A 24,206-nucleotide genomic window follows, 5' to 3' on the forward strand; every position below is an offset into this window, starting at 1 on the left:
ATTATAATATGTTTCAAAATATAATAGATATTATATAACACCCCTGTGGCCTCTAACCCTTGAATTGAATAATAGTAACTATGTCACATCGTCTTAATGGATGATTTGTTATTTTGTGCTTAATAATGGCTTATGTTCCAAGACTAGAATATATATTCATTATAAATTAGAAGTATTGGAATATATACGGAAGTAATTAGGGATGCACCCGATAACGATTCCGATACCGATATATCGGCGATAGTTATGGTTTGCCCATATATGGGTGGGTATGGGATAATTAAAACATTTGCGATACAAGGATACAAAATTTGCGCTATAAAAAAGTAATGTAAAAAAATCCAATTTTATCTAGTGCGTTGCAAACGAGGCACGGACTATCTATGCCCCTCTCACCCGGTTTGTCCCCCGTATTCCATTTTGCTAGACACTTTAGTTGGCTTTTAACTGCTATCGCGCGTAGTATTCTTTCGATACAGAATAAAATAAGATACAGAATTACAGAAATCTTATCAATGTTAATTTTAACTATTACTCTTAATTCTTAATTTTAATAACTAAACCTTTTGTGACTGTTTATTTTAACTAAACATTAACCAAACTGTATATTTCTTACCTTTATTTAATTTTAATTCAATAAGCGTTGGTATCGTCGATATTTCTATAAGATAAATCAACCCTAGAAATAATCTTCGTTACTAATTCAGTTATGATATTATTTTATTTATCAATTTTAATTGTTATTATTCACTATGTGGCTTAATAATATTGTAAATACTCTTATTAAAATAGGTATGTTAATGTTCAAATATTTTGTAAATTTATTTTACTACGCAATGTCAGTGGTGGCTTATGTAGGCTTAGCCCATGAAGCCAGATAAATTGCCAAAGCTACCTTGTAGGTATAAAGTAAAGCAAGAGACGAAACGATGACGCGTCATATGGTCTGGGTGTAGCTAATGCGAGTCCCTAGCATTTCACAAAAAAAAGTATTTTTTTATATAGTAAATGTAAGAGGCACCTCCGATACGAAATCTTAAAGACCGCTAAACCGATTTTTGTTGATATCACGACAGTTTTTTATTGAGTCATAAAAAAACTCGCTCATTTGTTTCAAAAACTTCGATATAGCAACTCGACTTAGCATCTGGAAATTTGAGGACGGTGTACGTACACTCACGAAATATAACTAGGAGTTAGAAGAAATAGATCATAATCATTTATTCCAAAAAAACAAAAATATGAACATACAAACATACAGGTCAAATTCATAATCTTTTTGAAGTTGGTTATTAAATATTGATGATGAATCTTAAGACAACTTAGAAATCCTTTACACACCGATGGAATACTTTAAGAATAAATAAACTTTTAACGAGAACAATCATGTACTAGGTCATGCTCTAAAACTATACATATTATATGGTAATGGCAATACATTAATAGAACTTCTACCCTGGTGCCTCTATGTATGGGCGGATCGTAAAGTTGAAGGGCTCTAGGCTATTACGGGGTAGTCCCCCGTAATAGACGCACAAACGACAGGGAATTCCCCGTTCCGTACGATATACCCGCATTACACATGGGTTGATTAATCACAGGATTTTTTTAAAATTCAGATACTTTTTAATTAAAAATAACGCCTATTTTTTACTGGGGACTGGGGTTCTTTTGTTTCCACGGGGTCCTGGACTGTAGCCCAAACAGCTCTTAAGTATATTCGCCCTTAGCTTTATGCAATGAACTGCGAATGTTTTACTAGCCTCACAACATTCTTTTAAAAATATACTTTTTCTAACATACATAATGATTTGCTGTTTAGTTAATAATATAAATCGACATGAAGTCGTAGACAATAGCATCTGCTGCAAACATGCGACAATACAGAATTGTATGGGAATGACGTTTGCTTATCACGTGTTTGTCGCAAAGTTTTAGACGATATAAAGACGCGTTATTTTTCAAATATTTAAATAAGATATTGCTATCATAGAGTTTCAAAATATTTTTAGAGGTACCTAAATTTTTTTCGCTTTAATAAAAACTAGATTATTTCTTTTTTGTCTATAAATAAAATAATATTGGAAATACATAATGAGACCGAAGTATATAACTTTATGTTCATATTATTTCTTTCGTACACAAACAAAAACCTCTAGGGCGTCAGAGTAATTAGAATTTATGATATTGTTACTATAAACTATTTTATAGTTATCGTAATAAGAACCTATTCAAACCAAATTCCTATAAACAAAATTTATATGGATCGATTAAACATGAAATCGCTTTTACTTCTTAGAATTCCATTTTTAAATTTGGCCATATAAGATAGGTATTTGCGTAGGTGTTCAAGTAACAGCCGCCTTTTATTAGGTTTGAAACAATGACCTTGGTGACCTTCCAAAAGGTTAACGTAACATTGCATACAATTTTCATCACTAAGATTCTTTTAAAATATTATTAAGATGAAATAATTTACATCTCATACGATATATAAATAAAAAATCACAAAAACAGTTTGCGAACTCAATTTTTATATCGGACCATTTCACTTATTTTGAATTAAGAACTGTACCTATTATGTTTTTAAATAAAACTTCTTCACTAATAACACGAGAGAACATATCCGATTTCCCCTCTCAATAAAATTTAAAGCATTAGATATAAGTTGTCCGCGGGTAAAGTATTCCTATCCGATAGGAGTTAATGTCACAGACGCCAGTATACTATCTGCCACTGAATCGTTAGACACTATTTTTACTCTATTTTTCTTCGGAACGCAGAGAACAATTTTTCCTCTTTGTCCCTCGGGATAATTGAATTCCGTTCGGAATAAGTACGTTTTGTGGTAAGCCGTAACTCTTCGCCTTTGAATTTCTTAGCTCCGTCTGACATTTGCATAAGTTGAGTACACTTTAAAATGTTTTAGAACAATAGGGAAAATGTTTACGTCAATAGAACCTTAGAAATTTATATATTAATTGTAAATTCGTTTGCGTCAGTCCTGTGTAATAAGACATTATTTAATATAATCTCATCTTTTTAGGAAAGCTCTGATTCATTAATTCATATTTATTAATTTTTAACCTAAACCTTTTAATTAATTATTTCATTTAAAATTAATTGTCCTAAATAAATGATAATTATTAACAATTGTATAATACGTCTTAATGAAAAATATATAAATAAAAATATAATATATTATTATATATTGTTAGGTTAGATATACAAAGAAATAAAAACGAATAAAAAATACATTATTTACTGGAGAAAATGACTACTTACGAAGTAAATAATAACAAGGGTGAGAAATTAGAGTTAATCCGACGCACGCGAAAGTCATACTAAATATATATATCGTACTATATCGCAATTCTAGCAAACATAAAGGCATAAAAAAATACATAATGCAGTGTAAAATCCGTAACCTAAATCTCTCTATTTTTTGTCCTAAAATATGACTTTTCCGGAAAAATATAAAACTCGCGTGGGCGAAATTCTAAATTTCCGCGTTATTAAATCAAAATATTCAGTCGTATAAAGGTAAAATATTCTCTTTTAAACCGGCTCTCAACGTTTTCCACCATTTTCCGGGAAACTGGAGATTTGTAACTTCATACCCGACCGAACAACGAAGTACATGTCGGATTATATATCGTTTGATTTTGATGTTTTGCACAGCTTAATCAACATTCATATCTCCATACTCGAGGTCCGGTATAATAGTTGGGCTCATGTGTAAAATGATATCGCTCTCTTGAATAATTATATCATTAGTATATGCATATTAATGCAATAACTTTCTTTGATACTCATCAAAGTTGAACGTTGCGTATAATTTTTTTTAATGTTATTTTTGCTTAAACAAGCTATGTTCTATGTTAATTTGGATACTCACTACCGCTAACTCCAAAGCAACGACTTAAAGGTACCTTTGTTGCTATTACACGTATCATTGTAATAACTGTATGTCAAAAATAAAAGCACACACTTGCCTCCTAAAATTCCTACTACTTACCAATATGTGAAATATAAGGTTCTGTTAATAAAGAATATTAACAGAACCTAGTATATATATATAGAGATATAATATGAATATCTCTAGTGGTACTAGAGATATTCATATTCCGTTGAATATTAGTGCAATTTTTGTATACGAAATAGGTAATGAGGTTCTCATACTTATAATTCTTCTTATTACACTCCTTCTTACACTCTTCTGAAGGTTGGTGTTGCATATGTTCCTCCATTGCCCCTAGTCTTTGGCAATCCTCAGCGCCTATGTAGGGGCTGAAGGGACCTTATTTTGGTCGGTCTGTCGGTCGGAGAAACAGTCTCGGCTATTTGTTAAATCACTTGCTCTGTGTAATTTACAACAATTTAAAAAAACTTGTATCCATTTTAAAATTAAGAACATTCGTCTATGTGACAATACAAAGAACGAAGAAATATTAAATCAGTTGTAAACCTCACAATACATAATAAACCATTTCGCACAAAAAAAAATAACGGGACCTGGCTCCAAAGAAGCTCACGCCCTGTTGATAACAAAGGTTAGTGTTTCAGCACTAACCAGAAAATGAGGGATTTTATCAAGCTTTATATGTTACCTTTCAATATTAATCTAATGTATATTTCAGGTCACGTATAACGTAAATTTTTCTAATATGGAGATTTGCTTACAAAGTAACTTTTTAAAACTCATGTCAGATCCAACCTTGCTTATCCTTTTTAGAAGGGTGAGGAATCTTAAAAATTACTTGGAAATTTAAAAGATAAACTATTATTTTCTACATTTATTTATTACTATTTTGTGTTGTTTAATATCAAAAATTAATAAGCAGTAACCCGTGATCTTTCACACAACGCACAAGAAAGTTACAAGATCTATTGTAAAATTTAACAAAGCATTTCAATATTATATTCTGCGGATTAACTATAAATTGCTTTCAATCTCACCTCACCCCAATTTTAATGAATATTCAATCAAATTTCAGAAGCATTAAAATGTCTACTTCTAGGAAAATTTAATAAATCCTATTCGGAAACATGAAGCCAATTAAAATCTTTATTTAGTAGCTAAATTGACTTCGCTTATTAAGTCGAGCTGAGGATCTTAACCAAGAATGGGTTGAGCAATTTCAATAAACGAAGACCTTTCATGACCTTAATACTGTGTGTAATGTAAGTGGTAATTTTATATGATATTTAAGAATATTTCACGGGTATATGATGCTTAAAAGTTACAGATATGTTTTCGGCTCGGTCGTCACTATATTATTTTTGGTTATTGCTAAAAACATTATAAATGAAGTAACGCACAAAAGAAACTAAATTAACTACTCAGAGGCTTAACCTTGGTCTGAGAGTTATATCACTGTAAAAAAATCCTTTATTTTCCTTATAAACTAAAAAGATTACAACAAACAGAAGAAAAAAAGTTTTTATACCTTATACATCATCATCAATGGTCATACAGCCCCTTGTGGGCCTTAGCCTCCTCAAGTACACTTCGCCATAGCAATAAATCCAGTGCTTCCCGCTCCCAACTGCAAACCCCTATTGTTTCGAGGTCCTTCACAACTCCATCCCATCAACGCAGCCTCGGTCTACCGGGTTTCCTCTTACCACCGGGTTGTGAGTTCAGTAAGGACCTTGGGGTTCTGTCGTTCGCCATTCAGTGCACATGTCCCGGCCACTTGAGCCTATTGCATTTTATGAATTGTACGATGTTGGCGCCGTCTATACATCTATTTTAAATATATGGAGCACAATCACAACTAAAAAATACCTTTATGGCCATAAACTCACAAATTTCACTCTTTTCAAAAATAGTACCTCATAAATGTTCGATTATTGACCCCTTATAAAAACTAAATTAGAAATTCAGTTTTCAATCTTTTTGTCACAGCGTTAACATTATTTGACAGAAAGGGACAAAAGAGAATTTTAGGAGTTCATTAATATATGAATAAGGTTCTTGAGTACAATAGTTAATAATGCACTTAGGGAAGCTTTATGTGAAACTTGCTAATTATCTTCCAAGGCCCCTATGATAAGTTATTTAATTTGACAAAATCCTGAATATTTTCTTGAAACTCACAGAAATGTATAAATTATACTTTTAAATCTGAACCTAAAGAACCGGATTAAAATGAAAAATATTTTTTAGTCACTTCAGTATTGCTAATCTTCTATAATTTTTTATAAGCGTACCACCTCGTACGTTGTAAGAAGACATTGTCAGGTATGTCTCACACCTCAAAAATGAAAGAGGTGGCATGTTCATACAAAAATTTTCCCGTTTTTTTTTTAAATTAATACATTAAACCGAACACGTTCTTTATATCACTATTCCGTTTATACCTAAAATATCAAGAGTAATTAGTTACACTCAAAAAATTTAGCCGAGTCTTATAGTAACGCGACAACAATTTGTGTCACTGTCATAGTTTGAAGAAGAAATGCCCCAAAGAAATCTATAAGTTTACTTCGTTCAAAATTACTGTCAATTTTTACAATAGCAATAATTGTTCCTAAAGCATAAAAAAGTGATAATAATAACATCATTATTCACGCATAATAAACCTAGAAAATACATTTGAGCGCCATTTGTTTTTCTATTCATATAGAATCCGGCTATCTAATTTACCTTTACTTTACTCAACCACTCTTAATCTTGATTAAATTGTAATATATGTTCACCGCATTTTACAAATAATTTTACAGAAAAAATAGCGTCTGCTAAGCCTTGCTTTAATCTCTTTTATAATGAGTTTTTCTTTGGAGTATTACGATGCGCTGTAATAAAATAGATTTTAAATGAAATTATTTCTTGCTACTATCCTGCACTAGCTGTACCAAATTTACTTGTTTACTTCAAGGGGTTCCATACTTTAATATTAGTTTTAAAATTTTAAATTATTCTTATTTAGTTTACTCAACACTGAAGTGTAAGAAGTTGTGCTAGTAAATAATTATGAAAAAAATAATTTTACCCTAAACTAATAAATGTGTTTATTTAAATCTGATTCCTGTCTAAGTAACTCCGATAATCCCAAAGGTTTTACCAAGATAATACTCGAAAAATTCACCTAAATTTATTTTACAGATAAAAAGTTCATGACTATTATGAATTCTTTTACTTATTATTTACGCTACTAAAATATCTCAATAGTATTGAAGATGTACATCAAGTATAATCCAATTATACTATCGAAAGGAAGGATTTTCCCGAATATAGGCCATCTTTCGAAGAAGGCTTTGGAAATTTCGATTGAAACAAGTTGGCTTTTAATTCTCATCGAAACTTTTGAATTAAAACTTGATAAGTCGTTTGCGCTGGTTTAATTCAATCATCTGATTGATACTTGAGCTTTCACCACAAATTAACAAAAATACCAAGTATGTTACAAAATAACTCTTTAATGACTTAAATTATTATTTAATACTTAAAGCCTTTAATTATATTAAAAAAATTGTTATATTTTTCACATTCTTCGAGCAATCGATAATATACCTAGACAATTCGACGCTTATTTTTTATGTGTTTATAGATATATATGTCGGAGAATGAATATTTTAAAATTTCCGCTTCCCGCCACTCTGAAGTTAGTCGTAGGATGCGGTGTGGTATGGTAAGGTAGACTGTCAACGTTGACAATTGACAATGCATAGTCTGTGTGATCTACCAAATGTCAGTGGCGCGACTGTTTCGTGGCAGTAAGTGAATTCTTTAGTCACTTGAGTTTCGAACGTCGCTTGCGCCGGACGTGCGCACTGACTGTATTGTAATGTCGGACGACGGTAGTAACACCAATTTTGCAAATATTAATCGCGTTGAATCTGCGACATCAGAAGTGGGATCGCTCCCAAACTCATCCTCCGTGACTGCAGCAACGGCCAGTACGTTGAGTAATGGATATTTCACGCCTAATGCAACTCCGGACCAAGTGGCTAACGATCCGTCCACGTCAAGCCGCAATGAACGTGGCACGCTATCATTACCCGAGGCGTGGTCATTATTCCTCAAGAATATGATGACCAGCTTCCAGGATCCTATCCCGCAGCCATCTACATCTGCCGCAGCTGCTAGGAAACTGCGCTCGAGTGAAATATTTCTGCCATGTTTTGATCCGGATGAGTGTCAATTCATTGCGTCACAATGGTGTGAAGAGATTGAACATCATATGAAAATAATTCCTGGAGCGACTACGAAACAAGAAGCGCAGCGTTCACGCACCTACAAGGCCGCATTAAAAGGTGGGCTACGCGTTCATATCCACTGTGCAAAACTTGGACTGAACTGAAGAATCGGCTGACTAGCCAGTTTGTTACGCCGAGAAGATTTCACGATTTGTTTCGTGATATGGTGGAGTACACGAGTGACCAGGCCGTGACGTACATCGAGTATTCTACAAACAAATTGGCGCTCATAGACCGACTAGATACTGGATGGGGTGAGTCCAGCAAAATTGAAGTTGTGATCTATGGCATTACTGATGTCCAGGTACGTACAGATTTGCTGAAAAATACACCAATTGACAATATCTGTGTGATCTACCAAATGTCAGTAGCGCGACTGTTTCGTGGCAGTAAGTGAATTCTTTAGTCACTTGAGTTTCGAACATCGCCTGCGCCGGACGTGCGCACTGACTGTATTATAATGTCGGACGACGGTAGTAACACCAATTTTGCAAATATTAATCGCGTTGAATCTGCGACATATATATTTATATATATACTTTCTTTGGCTTATTCCATGACTGTATTATCGCCATGATTAAAATTTTAGGAATGTGTATCTTCAAAATTTGTTTAACAATACTTCTTTGAAGTTTGTTAATGTTTTGTTCATTCCTACAATTTGTTGGACAGGCAGTAAAGACAAGTAAGTTCTCACGTCTCTTCAGCTGTATTGCTGAAGCGACAGGCTGCACTTTGTTTAACTTTATGTGTTTATATTATACTTTTTAACGACAAAACTGTATTTTGAGCGTCTTTTGAAAATATAAATAATAAGTCTGATACGTGAACTTAATTATCATCTATTAACTAATGCTAACAGAAGTTGAATAATGATAATAAAGCACACAGTGGCTTAGTTAATTCAAACTCCAAGTTATACATGGAAGGAACATGTCAAATAGTTGTTAAGATTTACATAATTTCAGGATTTCTCTGTACAATACAGCTCCTGAAATATGTAAAATAACAATGTAGAACGATTTTTATTTTGTAATAAAAAACGCATGTACCTGGAAAAAACCGACGTGAAAATTATTGTGCAACAGATAGTATAAAACTTGTATCGATAAAAACGTATCACAGATTAGACAATGTCTAAACATGACAATTAACATACGCTCGTACGGTGTAACCATCTTATCTTACACTGGCTATAGACGGACCGTATGTTGCAGTCGTGTACGACTTCAACGAAACCGCAACACAGCAATCAGTCTATGGCCAGCGTTAGACACCGAAGTCGACGGCGTGTCAAGTACCTAATCACCTGCTTTCTTATTAAAATAACATCATAGAACAGATACAGAAATTTGAGGGCAAGACAAAGGGATGTAGTACTGTACTGTGCTAGTTCTCGTGCTGTTTTTACCTAGACAAAACAGATGCTATTATTAAAAACTTATTTTCGTCCTGAATACTCCATTTAACGAATAATCAGAAATAATTTTTCACGATTTGTTCGTACATTTAACGAATCGGAATAAAATTCCTTATCTGCAGCTTTACATTTATATTCTGTGGACGTACGATTGGAGTGTACCTCGCAGCTGTCATAGAGGCAATATTTCAACGTTTAAATGTATTGAGAAGAAGAACATAATATTCAAATGAACCTCTCTAAAATCTCTCCAGGTCTATTCAATACATTCAGAGGATTTTCTTGCCAGTTTGAAGTGCTATTAAGCATTAATTGCATATAATAGTAGCAGAGTTCTATTAGTTTTGGTCATAAGCAGAGATATTTTTGTATCTAGTTTGTTTAAAATTGGAAGTATTTAGTCCAAAATTAGCAGCCAGTTTTGTATTTGCCTACAATTCGTTTTGAATAAAACCACTTTCGGTTTGGTTTCCGGGTCCTATACGCAAATAGATAAGTGTTTACAACTTTGCCACAAAGACAATTAAGACATAATCCTTTCTAAATTGACATATATCATACTTTAGCAAACAATATTATACTCCACATAATATGAAGATCTCGTTTAATGAGCTTATTTATCAGTAAGGCGATTCCGTCTTATGCTCACGACATTGATGAACACAGCAAAGTGAGTGTGCAAAATACTCCTTTATTTATTCACTGCAGGCATATGGGAGTGACGTGTTTTATGAAATTTCACGCTAAGTCCCGCTCGTTATATTACTTCACATTCATAAATTATTTAAGTAAATCGACAAACGCCCGCGTCTTTACCTGTATTATCTTTATAAAGTTACTTTGCAAAGGTACTTGTCATAAAATTCGTATGACCTTCGCGATACTTGCGAGCCCTCTGGTATTGAGTGTCCATCGGTGACGATATCACTTTACATCAGGTGAGCTTCCGTTTATCACCTTCTCTAAAAAAAAAGTTTCGCCAAAAGTTTTACTATGTGAATAAATACAATGGAAATAATTTTACGGATCTAATATTTATATTTATTTTAATAATGTTCATGAAAGTCAACCTTATACAATTAATATAATATTGTATATACATTTAAGTTTATATTTCTCATGAGAAATGCATATAAAATATGTAATACACCATTAGTAAGGGGACAGGCAAGCAACAGCAATTGCTTTCTTAACGTAGAACTTCAAAACTGCAAACAAAAACAAACTTCTTGGTTTTGGCCTATAATTTTTCTCTCTTTCTTTGATACTGAATTATACGTTTCAAATAAAATAAGGGATAAACATAACCGTTGTAGGGTTATTAATCATCTCGACAGGTATTACTGCGCACCTTACGGCGTTAATTACGACAGTTCCCCGATACTTATTCAAAATAAACAAGAAATTCAGTTTAATGGAGTTCATCTATCACTGGATCAGTATTCAGCAAAAATATCAATAATGTTATGATTGATGTGATTCAAGCCTGGCTTTCTATATTTAACGCCGTGATTTCTCGTTGTGAAATGCCGATGTCTTAAACCACAGTATGAATACGGAGAGATAAAGGATGATACTTCAAAGACTTTACAAATGTGATATTTATGCCACAACGGTGAAATTCATCCTAGCCCAAATAAGCTTTTATGCTTTAAGAATATAAAGCCTGTAATTGAATATAACAAATTGAAAAAAAAAATATTATTAGAATTTTATTTTTTTCATACTAATATTATGTTACTTTTAATATTAATTTTAGAGTATTTACCGCTACAGAAATGTGTATAAAGAAAGATGGGGTTATAAGTAAAATAATTTTAAAAAATCTAAATGCGTTTCAGTAGACTTAAGGAGTCGGCAACGCCCTTGCGAGTCCTTTGGCAGTGCGAGTGTCCTTGTGCGGCTGTTTAACTTAACACCAGGTTCTGCTCATTTGGCAATAGTAGATGATGGCTGCATTATGCCTAAGGTGATGACAAACTATTCAATAGTTTGTCATCATCTTAGGTAAATTTAATATAACAAATTTTAAATTTTGTTAAAATTCCTTGCAGTGATCGTTGAATCAAAATATCGTCACTCAATATTTATTATTTACGATTCAACAACGTTGTCAACAAAGACTTTCCAAGAAACTGTAAAAGCGGAACTTACATTTAAAATACAATTTTTTTAAGCCTTCCGTTTCAAGAGCAAGAATATTATTTGAATCTCAGAAATTGCATCTTTCCGTGAATAGAAATGTTTGAAAAGATTGAACTTGTGAAACATACGTAATATTTAGCTAGGATTACCTGGTTTCAGAATTACCCTTTATACAAAGGATATATTAGGCATTTTTGACAGAAATGTTATCCCCTGGACCCTGCGATTGCTCGCTTTTCTAATTAGTTCCTGAGCTTTTAAATAGTATAGATATATTTATCAAAAAAGTAAAAGATTAATTAAGTATTGAGATTAAAATAAATGTAAATACTGTAGTAAATATATGTATTTAATATTGAATCTTTTACATACATAGTGGTATGGTTTCAGTGGTCGTATAATTAGAAGCACTACCAACGATCCTTAAGATACATCACCGCAATCATTTTTATTTTTAAATTAAACAATAAATAGTACAACAATATGTTTGGTTAAAATCCGGACTATTTGCCTGGATTGTCTAAAACGAAATATTTGACGCTATTTGCTGTGTGTTTAGATCCAGGTTTCAGGCAAATGATCGTCCGAGTATAGTGTGTCATTGTGTGCTCTAACATATTTTTGTATTGCCATTGAATAAAATAAAACTTTAATATTATCGCCACCGTATTTATAATTAAAAGCATTGTTTATAGGGCGTGTAACATATCGCTTTCCATCGGAATTCACCATATTTATTTTTGGTTCGTCTGAAAATAACACTTCTTTCTATTCTCATACCGTCAATTAACATATTTTTTAGCGAATAATAATCGTTTCTTTTGGTGTTGCTTGGTAAGAAGTGGTACTTTTGAGACATTCTTCCAAACAATTTAGCATCCACAAATCTTCGGCGTATTAGTCTTGACAATATGTTTCTCGGGATATCAGGCGAAAAAACCTCATCTTTTGGGTCTTTTTTAACAACACAAACTATTAGCGTATCTTCTCTGGGAGAGGTTTTTCTTAGCCATGCCTTTCTTAGAACATTTCTTTTCAACAGTTTCATGTGTTTTAATAATAATTAATTGCATTAAAACCCTATTTAACAGAACAATTTAAATGCTCGACTATTTTGTACGCCCACTTTTGATCTATATGTAAATTAACAATTATTTGCGCATCACAATTTTCATTTTTGCCTATTTTAAACAAAATAAGACTATAAAACAAAATACAGATTAAATTTTGAATTGGCGCCAAAATAATAGAAAACTCCAAGCAAGAAATGTTTTCTAAAAAAGAACGAGCTATGGATCCTTTTTTAAAATGTTTCTAATTAGGCATCCAAACGGCCAGTAACAGAAAATAAACTCCTACATATAAGACTCATTTTGTAATTAAAAGTAAGATTTATATTATATGCATTTAATTAGATTATTAGTGTGGCTACATTATTGCATGATTATTAATTATTGAATGCATACATTTTTTACGAACATTTGTACGTTGAATTTATACTTTCTTTATTCATAGTTTTCTAATTATATGACCACCACTGTAAATATTTATGTATGGTTTGCACATAAAACACATTTTGGTTGGCGAAGAATTACTTATGGTTTTTTGGCTTATTTTATTAAGAGAAAATAACTAGTTTCTCAGCCCTGAGGTCGTGACTCGTTGCGCCAACGAAGAAGTTCTAGAAAAATCTTGAGGAAACTAGCGAACTATTATTTTGCTAAATAGACAGAATTAAAAACTTCATTCCATCCATACACGCCTGTGTAGGAGGCCACTGGTTTTTGAATTAGATGCAATAGACTTGTAAATTAAGCTAATAATAGTCAACCTTTCTGGCTAGACAATAGCCCGAAACAATACGGGTGGCCTATTAAAATTCTTTATCATGCTTGTCGTGAAAATACACAAGTGTATTCAGTAAAATAAACAAGAGCACGCATGCATGAAGTATAAAGGGGTTTTGCCGTGTTTTACTCAATTTCGAGTACAGTAACCACAGTCATTTGTTCGGCCCAGCACCGAAACAAGTTTAAACAAATTTCAACGCGCCAACCGCCCTGTTTAACATTCTTTGTATAATCAATTTTGGACGCGATGAATGCTAAATAGTTGAGGAATTTATTGGTAAGGCTTTTCATTGGATATTTTAATGTTTTATAGACTGGAATTTATAATTTATATATGGCATATCAGAGACCGCAAAATAATATGTGTTAGCGGTGATAATGTGTTTATTTAGTTAGTAATTGGTTATAATTTTTTAAGTATTTAAGAATCCGAATTTTTTGTTTTTTCAAAAACGCATTGTGGTGACAATGATGTTAGTTCTTGAGGCAGCAGGTTAGAACCTTGAGGGGGTGCAGAAAAACATATCTGCTATGTCCTTAGATCGTACAAATTTAGATTTACACAATGTACCCTCCTACTTGCCCATAACGTCTATGAATCATGACCCATAAAGGGTAATTCCTTTATAAAATAAAAATCCTTTTCCCTATAAAACACTGTGCTAATTACCAGCCGTGCGCTGTCCTCAATAAATGCCAGACTAGACTGTGGAACGAAAAATACATTTGTAATGCTTTGAGCAGACCATTTTTATGTACAGTATTTTTATATATAGGACATTTACGACATGTGTTGCAGGCCGCAACTTTGGATCGGGAACATTTTGTCATTATGTTCTCTATGTATTTTAAACTAGCATCGGTCTCTTTAAAGTGTCAGTACATGTTAAGTCGTATGGTAATGCTATTATTGACATTTACATTATAGCAACACAGCAAAAAAATATCCAAGTGTTTTAAGTTGTTCAGGCAACTTATTATCGCTTACGATCTTGTAATATAATGGTAGCCAATTAAATTAATAATTAAAAACATTTCTTCATCCAACCAAAGCCCATGTTTTCTTTGAATTACACGAATCTTATATACCTAGCTATAAACAGTTTCACGTTGTGTACTTAAATGTTTAAAATGGAGATCGAACTAAATAACTAATAACGTAAATGTATTGTAACATATAGGCATAAAATGACTACTATAGACATGTGAAATAATAATACCACATATCTATAGTAGTCATAGACTATAGATATACTTGGTGGAATAAACTATAGTGATAAAATTCGTAATTTAAATATGATAGGCAACACTTACATAAACCGGTAATTTGATTAGAACATAAGATTGAGAAATGTCTTTGATTATAATCTACATAAAAGTTTTAGTGACAGTTATAAAAACTTTTTTGTGTAAGTTGCAGTTTGCAGTTACTGCAGTGTCCTCCGGAGTCTAGTTCGAATATTAAAGATCGCGACATTTATAATTTTGTATTCGCCTGAAATAATAACAGCTTTTTGTTAAATATCTGTTGAAATATATTATTATTTGTAGCTCAGGATTGTTCCTCAGTTGATTTGACATTCAAATACATTGCGGGTTTTTTATAATCTTATAATGACACTTTCTAAGCTAGTAATTATATATAAAAATCCTACTTGTATCATTTTTAAAGAGCTATTTTAACTCTGGATAAACGACTAATGAAAAATATAAAAATACGATCCATACAAAAAATATATAGATAATAAATTTCTTTTTAAACAAATAATTTATCTGATAAGAAAATTCTTATTCAAATCCAAATCATTTGACACATTGTTGATCGGTGCAAGAACGGCAGAACTATGCTTAAAATAAAAATCAACGTCGAATTAACAAGTTCCTCTTTTGGTTTTTTTAATCTGTTAAAAAAATAACCTCTTACACGTTATAACTTTGTAAAACGTGCAAGGAAATTTTCTAAGATTAACCGACAAAGTTACTGTATCATCAAAAAGAATGTGATGGGAATAAAAATTGGAGTAATTTCATAATTTCAATTCTGTTTCGTACATATTTGTATGTCATATGCCGATTTCGTTATATAATAATTCCGTATGTGTGCTTTTTATTCCTGAGAGAACTTACGACTCTTATGGCTTAATATATTCAAAGATATTGAGTGTTTCTGGTTCAGATACACAAAACAATAATTTCAAGTGGCTAGACCCAACCCAACCCAAGACAACGAGAAGAAATAATGGCGGAGAGTTTATTCCAAGTTCTTCTCTTCCGTTCTACGCTATTGATGTGAGAAATGGCAGTAATTGTATATTTAGAAGCATTTCATATATATTTATTTTTTAACGTTCATAAGTATAGTGTGTTACATATATAAATAAATGATTTTGAGTTTCGAATTTAGAAGGATACATTTAGGTGTTTGTGGACTTCACATAAATGTTAGAAAAAGAAAATAATGTTAGAAGTATTAACTAATTAGAATGATTATAGAATAGATAGTGTTTCATCAGACAACCATGAACCTTCTTACGAAATATAAATTAATTAAGAATTAATATAAAACAAGAAACGGTTGTCCTACATTTGACACTACATGAAATTGGTAAATAAAAACGATTAATATATTAAAATATATATGTAAAAATTATTTAACTCCCTTCTATATAATAGCAGTATTTACCCGTACACAGAATAAAGATGTCATTTTCCGTTTCATTTCATCACTGCATGTGCCACAGAGGAAATTAAATTCCTCATTATACAGCTTGCTGCACTGTGCAATTTTAACATGTGTGACGTCTCTTCAATTAAATCATATTTCTTTTGGAACACGTATATTTTAAAAGTTTATTCGCGTTTTAAATATGCAGGCATATTTATTATATATGCAAATCAGGTACAGCAATACATTTTATGACAAAAAATGTTTTGCAAAAATTCATTCCAATCTATTGCGATTTATTTACGCTAGCACATGAGAATAAAACTTTGACAGCAAATAATTAAACATTATTTACAAATCTTAACGTTTTGGTGTTCTACAAAAGGACACAATTAGTCATTATTGTAAATTGCATTCAGAAATCGAAAATCACAGCAAATCTGTGAACTTGATGTGGCAATCCGTCGCTAACCATGATTGCTTAGAAGAAAGAATTCAATGAATTAACTTTCATTCATCTTTATTTAAGAAAATATGTTTCTATGTTCTATGAACGTACCTACCTCATAGCAGGAAACGAAATACACCCATATCACGTAATAATACAGGAATTTCGTGTTTGTCTTCCACAAGTGGGGGGTGAGATTGTAAAACAAAAGAAACCTGTTTCGTTCCATTATTATTGGTCAAACGGAAAGTGTCGTGTCACGTGTATTGATTAGACTAGAGATGTTGTTGAAAATTTTCAAAACCAATTAAAAGCACTTCTCACTTATTATACTAAGAGTCATGCAAAACTTCTAAAAAGCAATTAATATTTTTCCACGGATGGCAACTACTATCAGTTGAACATGTTCGTTTAAAGACAACAAAAATAAACAATATTATATAGACATTGTAAACGTTTAACTTCATAGAAATTACTTAATTAATAACTAAAGAAGGTTTTTCAACAAACTCTACCCCAGTTCCCAAAAAAAGAGAATTAATTAATATTCAATCAACATGCTTTTATTTTCAGTATTATCAACAAGCCCAAATGATGGAGAACCATACCTGCACGTGATGGCGAGACCCTCCGTATACAACGCAGGGGTCAAACGAGCTATTTATTGCAAGGGACAAAATATGCCCGAGGTATATAGTACACAATTATGATTTTTCTAAATATATGTTGTAGAGGTAGTATTCGTCCTCATCTAATAACAATTGAAACAAAAACGCGGAATTGATGCTATTTTGTAATTATTTATGATTATTAAATTCGTTTTGATTCAGTGATCATTACCATTTAAAATTTGTGGTTTGTCATAAAACAACAAGGAGCATTGTAAAACAAGTAATTCTTTTTATAAAGTACTAGCTGACGCGGCAAATGTCGTTTTGATATGTATATTATGTATAGGAAACAATTTTTTGTTTAATATTTTTTATTATATATATATTTTATATATTTTTATTATATTTTATTATATATATATATATATATAGGCTATAGGATATTATATATATAATAAAAATAGGGGTTAGGTAGGGGTGAGAATTAAGGGTTGTATGTATTTTTTGTATGTTGTATCATAAAAAGTAAAACATTTTTTTTGTCTAAAAATAAAATTTTGTGTGGACTTAGGGGTTTGAAATATAGGTAGTAGCCGAGTATAGCCGTAGTTCAGACTAACTGAATATGCAAAAAAAATTCATAAGAATCGGTCGAGCCGTTTTGGAAGAGTATGGGAACAAACATTGTTACGAGAATTTTATATTAGAGATTTACTTAGTAGATCAATTTTGCAGTATTTATTATATTTAGTTGAGAGTATTAATTATAGCGTAAGCCAAAAACAATCTTCGTGTTAATTAAGCTGATATATGTAAATAAAAGAATGATTCCTTTCCAGTTAATAGACTGGCTGTCACCAAACGGAGATGTCGTAGAAGGCCGCTCAACCAAAAACACCAGAGTGTACGTGGAGAGGTCTAAGAACGATTCGCTCGTGAGCAGCTTAGTAGCTCTTATCATTCAAGAGACAATGATTGAAGATACTGGCAACTGGACCTGTAGAGCTGGCTCTTTGAATGAAACTATTGAAATAACAGTTGGGGGTAAGACAATTAATATTTATTACCCTGTCTCGAACAAGTTATGTATATAAAAAATAATCTATTTGAAACATAAAACCATTAAGCTTATCTTGCAAAGATGCATCGGAATTGAACGAACACTATAGATTCTTAAGTGTGTTTAGGGATTGTAAAAGTCCATTTACAAGTAACATAAAGCTTAAAAGGCCTCAAATAATTATGTCGGAACGCGAATTAATTACATTATTTAGGTAACCTTTCGAGTGCCCTTCATCATCGTTTCAACGTAACGCTTTTAACACCCACGTAGATTTTCTGTTTTCTAAATCGCAAACTATATTTATGAAGATATGAGCAATGTTGGCCTAGTGGCTACAGCGTGCGATTCTCATCCCTGAGGTCGTAAGTTCGATCCCAGGCTGTGCACCAATGGATTTTCTTTCTTTGTGCGCATTTAACATTAGCTCGAACGGTGAAGGAAAATATCGTGAGGAAATCTGCTTGCCTTAGACTCAAAAAGTCGACGGTCAGGCACAGGCGGCTGATCACCTACTTGCCTATTAGATTAACAAATGATTATGAAACAGATACAGAAATCTGAGGCCCAGACGTAAATAGGTTGTAGCGCCCTTGATTTATTTTATTTAGGTATAAGATTATAGATTGTTTATCTTGATAATCGATACAATAATTCGGTTTTAATTTTAACACAATAAATATATACTTAATTAATTAAAATTTCGTAGGCTAGTGGGCTTCCTCGAGGTTCCGCCCGTTCCGCAAAGGATAACTCCAACAAACTTTTGTCTCATTTCTTGTACTAAACAAATTAGAACAAAGTTATTTAATAAATTACCCAGTAACATTCCTGAAGATTACTCTTGAAAAGAGCTAATTAATATTTGGAAAGTTTCAACTGCTTAACTTCAATTTATGTTATGAATAAAACGAGTCGTGTTCTCTTGGTAACAATTACGAATCGCAGTAATGTATATGTTTTTGATGGAAATTTTTGATTTTTTTCCAATTAGATGTTTTATTATTAAATTAAAATTGATAGAAATTAATTGTTAATATAAGATTGAAAAGTGAGTCTTCTGCTAGTGTGATTATCTATGGGCGGCTCGGTGGTATCACATACCATCGTTAGACTCTTGTCCATTTAAATATATAAAAAATATTTTTTGGTGGAGTGGTGAATTTCACTTCTTATATAAAACTGTAGATTTACTAATTAACATATTTAAAATTACGTTGAAGAATCTTTGATGTATTTTTGAGGTCGGTTGAAACCACTATGTATTAAGTGATTTTTACTCTTTTTCAGTGAAAGCAATGATACCCAATAAATATGAAATCATCGAAGGTGAAGAAGGAAAATCAGTCAAGTTCGATTGTGTTGCGAAAGGGCACCCAGCACCCATAGTTCAGTGGTACATTGAAAACGATCCTATTACTAGTGAGTATTTGCTGTGAATATATATAGCTGATGTAAGTTTGTCTTCTTTGAGAAATGGTCTAAATGGTCGATTTGTATGTAAGTGATGTAAATGGGAAGAACACACAATAATGAGACCCGCATAAGACCGCTTATATTAAACAAACACAAATACTTTTAGCTTTTGTAACCTTTGAACTTTGCAACTATGCTTAGTCAACTTATTGCCGTTATTGTCAAATTGAGGGTTATGTCCCCAAATTTAGAGGGAATCATGTAGGGAGGGACATTTATTTACTAAACACATTTTTTTTAACAACGCACGATTCTGTTTAATTCATATTAAGCCTTAAGCTTAGACCTCAACCAACAAACTAAACCAAATATACACAAAAAGCGTAGCTATCTATTAATATCAAAAAGCTATAATACTCCATGATCGGAATGTTATACTATTGTATTTTTGATGCATATTTCAAATGAGTGTACAACAATTTTAAGGGATTTTAAATCGATATTTTGGGGTATTTGAAGTTGGTTCTACGGTGAACATTCTGTACTAGTTGTCATTACTGAATCTATCCTTTAGTATTCTTGCTAACTACGAACTACGCATGCGCTATTGCCCGCCGCCCAGCGGTGGCGTTTGCGCAGAGGCCTCGCCGGCCACCGCTCGCGACACATTTTCAAATGACAATACAGTTGGCAACCCCCGCAAGAGTGGGCGTGCTTTGTATTCGCGCACGCTATTATGTTCTTTCATTGGTTTTATTACATATAATTTCAACCCACACGGCGAAATAAGCGAAAACTAGTCAAATTGGGGCCAATCAGGTTAAACTTTTTATTTTTGTGCTGAGTGTTAACTTTGAATCATGCTATCACGGGCGCTTCTGTAGATACTTACAATTGCGCAAAACGTGGGGACTGTACCGATAATTTAACTTCCAATAGCAATACCAATAGCGTTTTTGTATGAAATCTCACGTAACCGAACTCATAAACATCGCGTTTCGAGTTTCCTATCGCCATCGGGTGTGATACAGCACAGATGCAGCAATGCGCAATGAATCTTTAAAATTAATTATTATACAATTTATAATAACTAATTGTATTTATCACATAATATGTATAATGTCACATACGATCTCACGTGGCGATCTCCGGGAGCACCATTTTCTTCATAGCAACGAGGATTTAAAACAGTTTTCGTTTCTCTTCTAGATGATCCCAAAAAGTACATAATACGGGTGAAGGCGGACAACCATCAGCTTGAAATAAGGAACTTGACGCATCGGGACACCAATGAGTACGTGTGCAGAGTGACTCAGAAGGCACTGTCTCACTTCGCTGATAAACGGGTGCAACTGAACGTCAACCGTAAGTATCGAGTGATAATGATACAAACAAGTTACTCGAGGAGGTGAGAATGTTAAACAAAAGACGTAAAATTAAAATTTGACGATAGTCAAAGCGTAATTAATATTATATTATTTTGATTAATATTACTTGAAGTTTGAATAGAATGTTATATATTCTCTTGATATTATTGTTATCAATAAAATCTTGGTATTGTTTTTAAATGCTTGCCTGCATGTCGCCGCAATGAATATAAAAGGAAAAGGGAATAAGCTATCCATACACAGTGCATTCCTAGTATAGTTATATGTATAGTGACCAATGTATATTTATTAAATAAAACATGTTTTATGTAGTTATTCACAATAATACATACATTATCCTTACAGTACTAAACTAATCCGATAATCTCGAACTAAACATTAAATACAAATAAAATCAACCTTATTAGGTCTGGGGCTCAGATTTATGTATCTGTTTCATGATCATTTGTTAGTAAATATGGATGTAGGTGACTTATTCGGTAGCCGGTTTCCTCACGATGTTTTCCTTCACCGTTCGAGCGAATGAGCGCACATAGAAAGAAAGTCCATTGGTGCACAGCCGGGGATTAATGCGGGGAGGGGATAAGGGCCGCACACTGAAGCCACTGTGCTACAGGTATCGCAAACAACCTTGGCCTTTGCCGTCACACAGGTACAAAGAAACAGAGAACTTGGAGAACACTTGCCAACTACTGCTCACTAGACTTTAAGTAGATAGTACGCTAACTTTACGCTGTAAATAAACGTTTGGTATAAATTATTCCAGACAAACCCTTCTTGGTGGACGAAAACAATGAAGTGTCCTACTCCAAATATAAGGCGGAAGAGGTTTACGCGATCATCAATGAAACGTAAGTAATATTTTAATAAAAATAAGGATGAAAAGTATTTGTAGAAACTACAGCACACTACTAGGAAATCCCTTATATTTATAAACACTTCGTTACCTTATACATACATATAAAAAAGCAGGTTATATAAGCTATTAGGCAACGGGCGGCCTTATCACTAACAAGCGAGTTTATCCAGGCAACACTAATATGGAACAATAAAGAAAAATAAACACCTACACAGGGTAAAGGCTAATATTAATATAATATTGCCAAAAACGTGCATAAATATTTCTTATCTAGGATTAATTGTGCAGTTGTTATACAAAATTTATTTTTAAGTATAGGCTTGTATAGCGACAAAACATTATTTTCTATGGGCTTCCAACAGACTTGACAATCCATATTTACAAATACATAATTTTAAAAAATCAATACTATATACAGTATAGGCTTCCTCTAAGTGGGTCCATCACTCTTTAGCATTTCTATCCCAATTATCCCCGCTATTCTTTAAACTTGTCAGTCCATGGTGCATGGTGCCATTGGTCATTCGAGCGGTGTGGCACATATAAGTTTTTTGCAATTGAAAATAAATTATCTTATTATTATTTATTAATTACTATTTTATTATTAAAAGTGAAACTTCTTTATCGGCGTTGGAAAAAAAATACCCTCACATTTTTCGTTTGTTTTAATTTTTAAGGCATGACGGAATACAATGAGTGTCTCGCTTGAGCACTAGATGGCAGTTCTAGCAGTTCTTATAGCTAGAACTTCGTAGATCGTAAATAAGGATTGTCTGAAAAAATCTATACAATTTATTGAAGTACTAAACTAAATTATGTTTCCAATAATTTTTAATATTGCTGATTTTTTCAGCAAAAATATAACCTGCATCGTTATTGCCAACCCTCTTCCCACATTCCGTTGGTACAGAACTGAAAATGGCTTTGACGAACTAATCACTGATCCTGATACGGTAAGTGACAGAACTTATGGTATTTTTGATGATTAATATATTATTGATAAACATAAAGCAGCTATACTGAGATATTTATTTAAACTTTATATTACAAATAAAAACAAGTAACATAAATTATTCAAGGCAATCCTACTGAGGAAAAAAAGTTTAAAAAAAGAAATACTAAGCGTAAAGTGCAAAAAGAGCAAAATTAAATCAATAGAAACAATCACCAAACAACCTAAAATAAAAATATTAATAAATTACTAAGTTTCGCAATAATAATAAGATTAAATAACGTTTAAGTATTTCTTTGGTATAAGAAAGTTCAACAATTTCAATTGTTTCATTGACTATCAGAGTACCAATAGTAACGAAAGTGATTCCGATAAATAGGTACAAATACCGGCAAGTATCTTGAATGTCCTGCGATTTTTAGTTATCACTGGGCGGGAGAGTGACGTGTCGATCGCGTGATTGGTAAATCATTTGACGTTTGTGTCCCGCGCTGTCTACGATGCGCAAACTTTCCCCCACTCCCTTGTTCAATGCTGAAGAACTTTGCCGGTATCTATAATGAGTTTTTGTATATCGCAATCCCAAGGCGAAAAGCGCTAAAATCCAAGAACAAAATCGATATCGATGTCGCCAAGTTTCTTAGTTAACTCAGTTTCCGTTCTCATTACTTTTACCTTAATTACGCATTGGTAGAAAACATTAAAAAAGAATCATGAATCATAACAAAACAATTTATACAATTAAGGGACGCAAGGTTGCGACATCAGCGCTATGGATAGTGAGAAAAATATCGGAATAATTATCGCTGTCACTATTGAGAGTTAAAAGTAAGGATTCTCAAATCAAGGCAATACGAGCGATAGGAACTCTCAAGCCTTATTCTTACATTGCTAAATAAACTATTTATTTCATTTTCCAATTAAATTTATAACGCATTGTATTTATGTCATTAAATGTGGAATAAGGATCTATGTGTTTGTAGGTTATGACCTCCGAGGATGGCAATAGCTCAGTGTTCATTTTGAGAACATTTGACGAGACTGCGTTCGGCCAATATAAATGTTCAGCGAACAACAGTAAGGGACAAGTCACTATTTTGTATGATGTTTCGCCTGGAAATAAACCAAATTCTCCTGATTTTGTAAGTATCATAAATTGTTTAAACACTACGCTAATATTTATATTA

General features: G+C 32.6%; 1 protein-coding gene across 1 annotated transcript in view; it reads left to right on the forward strand.

Moving 5' to 3' along the window:
• LOC123717356 (neural cell adhesion molecule 1) overlaps positions 1-24,206 on the forward strand; it is a 93,002-nt gene that overhangs the window by 63,395 nt on the left and 5,401 nt on the right. The window contains exons 2-8 of the mRNA XM_045673299.1: positions 17,307-17,422; positions 18,184-18,388; positions 19,695-19,826; positions 21,030-21,185; positions 21,975-22,059; positions 22,921-23,020; positions 24,003-24,161. Coding sequence (XP_045529255.1) covers positions 17,307-17,422; positions 18,184-18,388; positions 19,695-19,826; positions 21,030-21,185; positions 21,975-22,059; positions 22,921-23,020; positions 24,003-24,161 — 953 coding nt within the window. The remainder of the gene's footprint in view (positions 1-17,306; positions 17,423-18,183; positions 18,389-19,694; positions 19,827-21,029; positions 21,186-21,974; positions 22,060-22,920; positions 23,021-24,002; positions 24,162-24,206) is intronic.

The sequence above is a fragment of the Pieris brassicae genome, chromosome 12, assembly GCF_905147105.1.
Source record: "Pieris brassicae chromosome 12, ilPieBrab1.1, whole genome shotgun sequence".
In the NCBI taxonomy this organism is placed as follows: Eukaryota; Metazoa; Arthropoda; class Insecta; order Lepidoptera; family Pieridae; genus Pieris; species Pieris brassicae.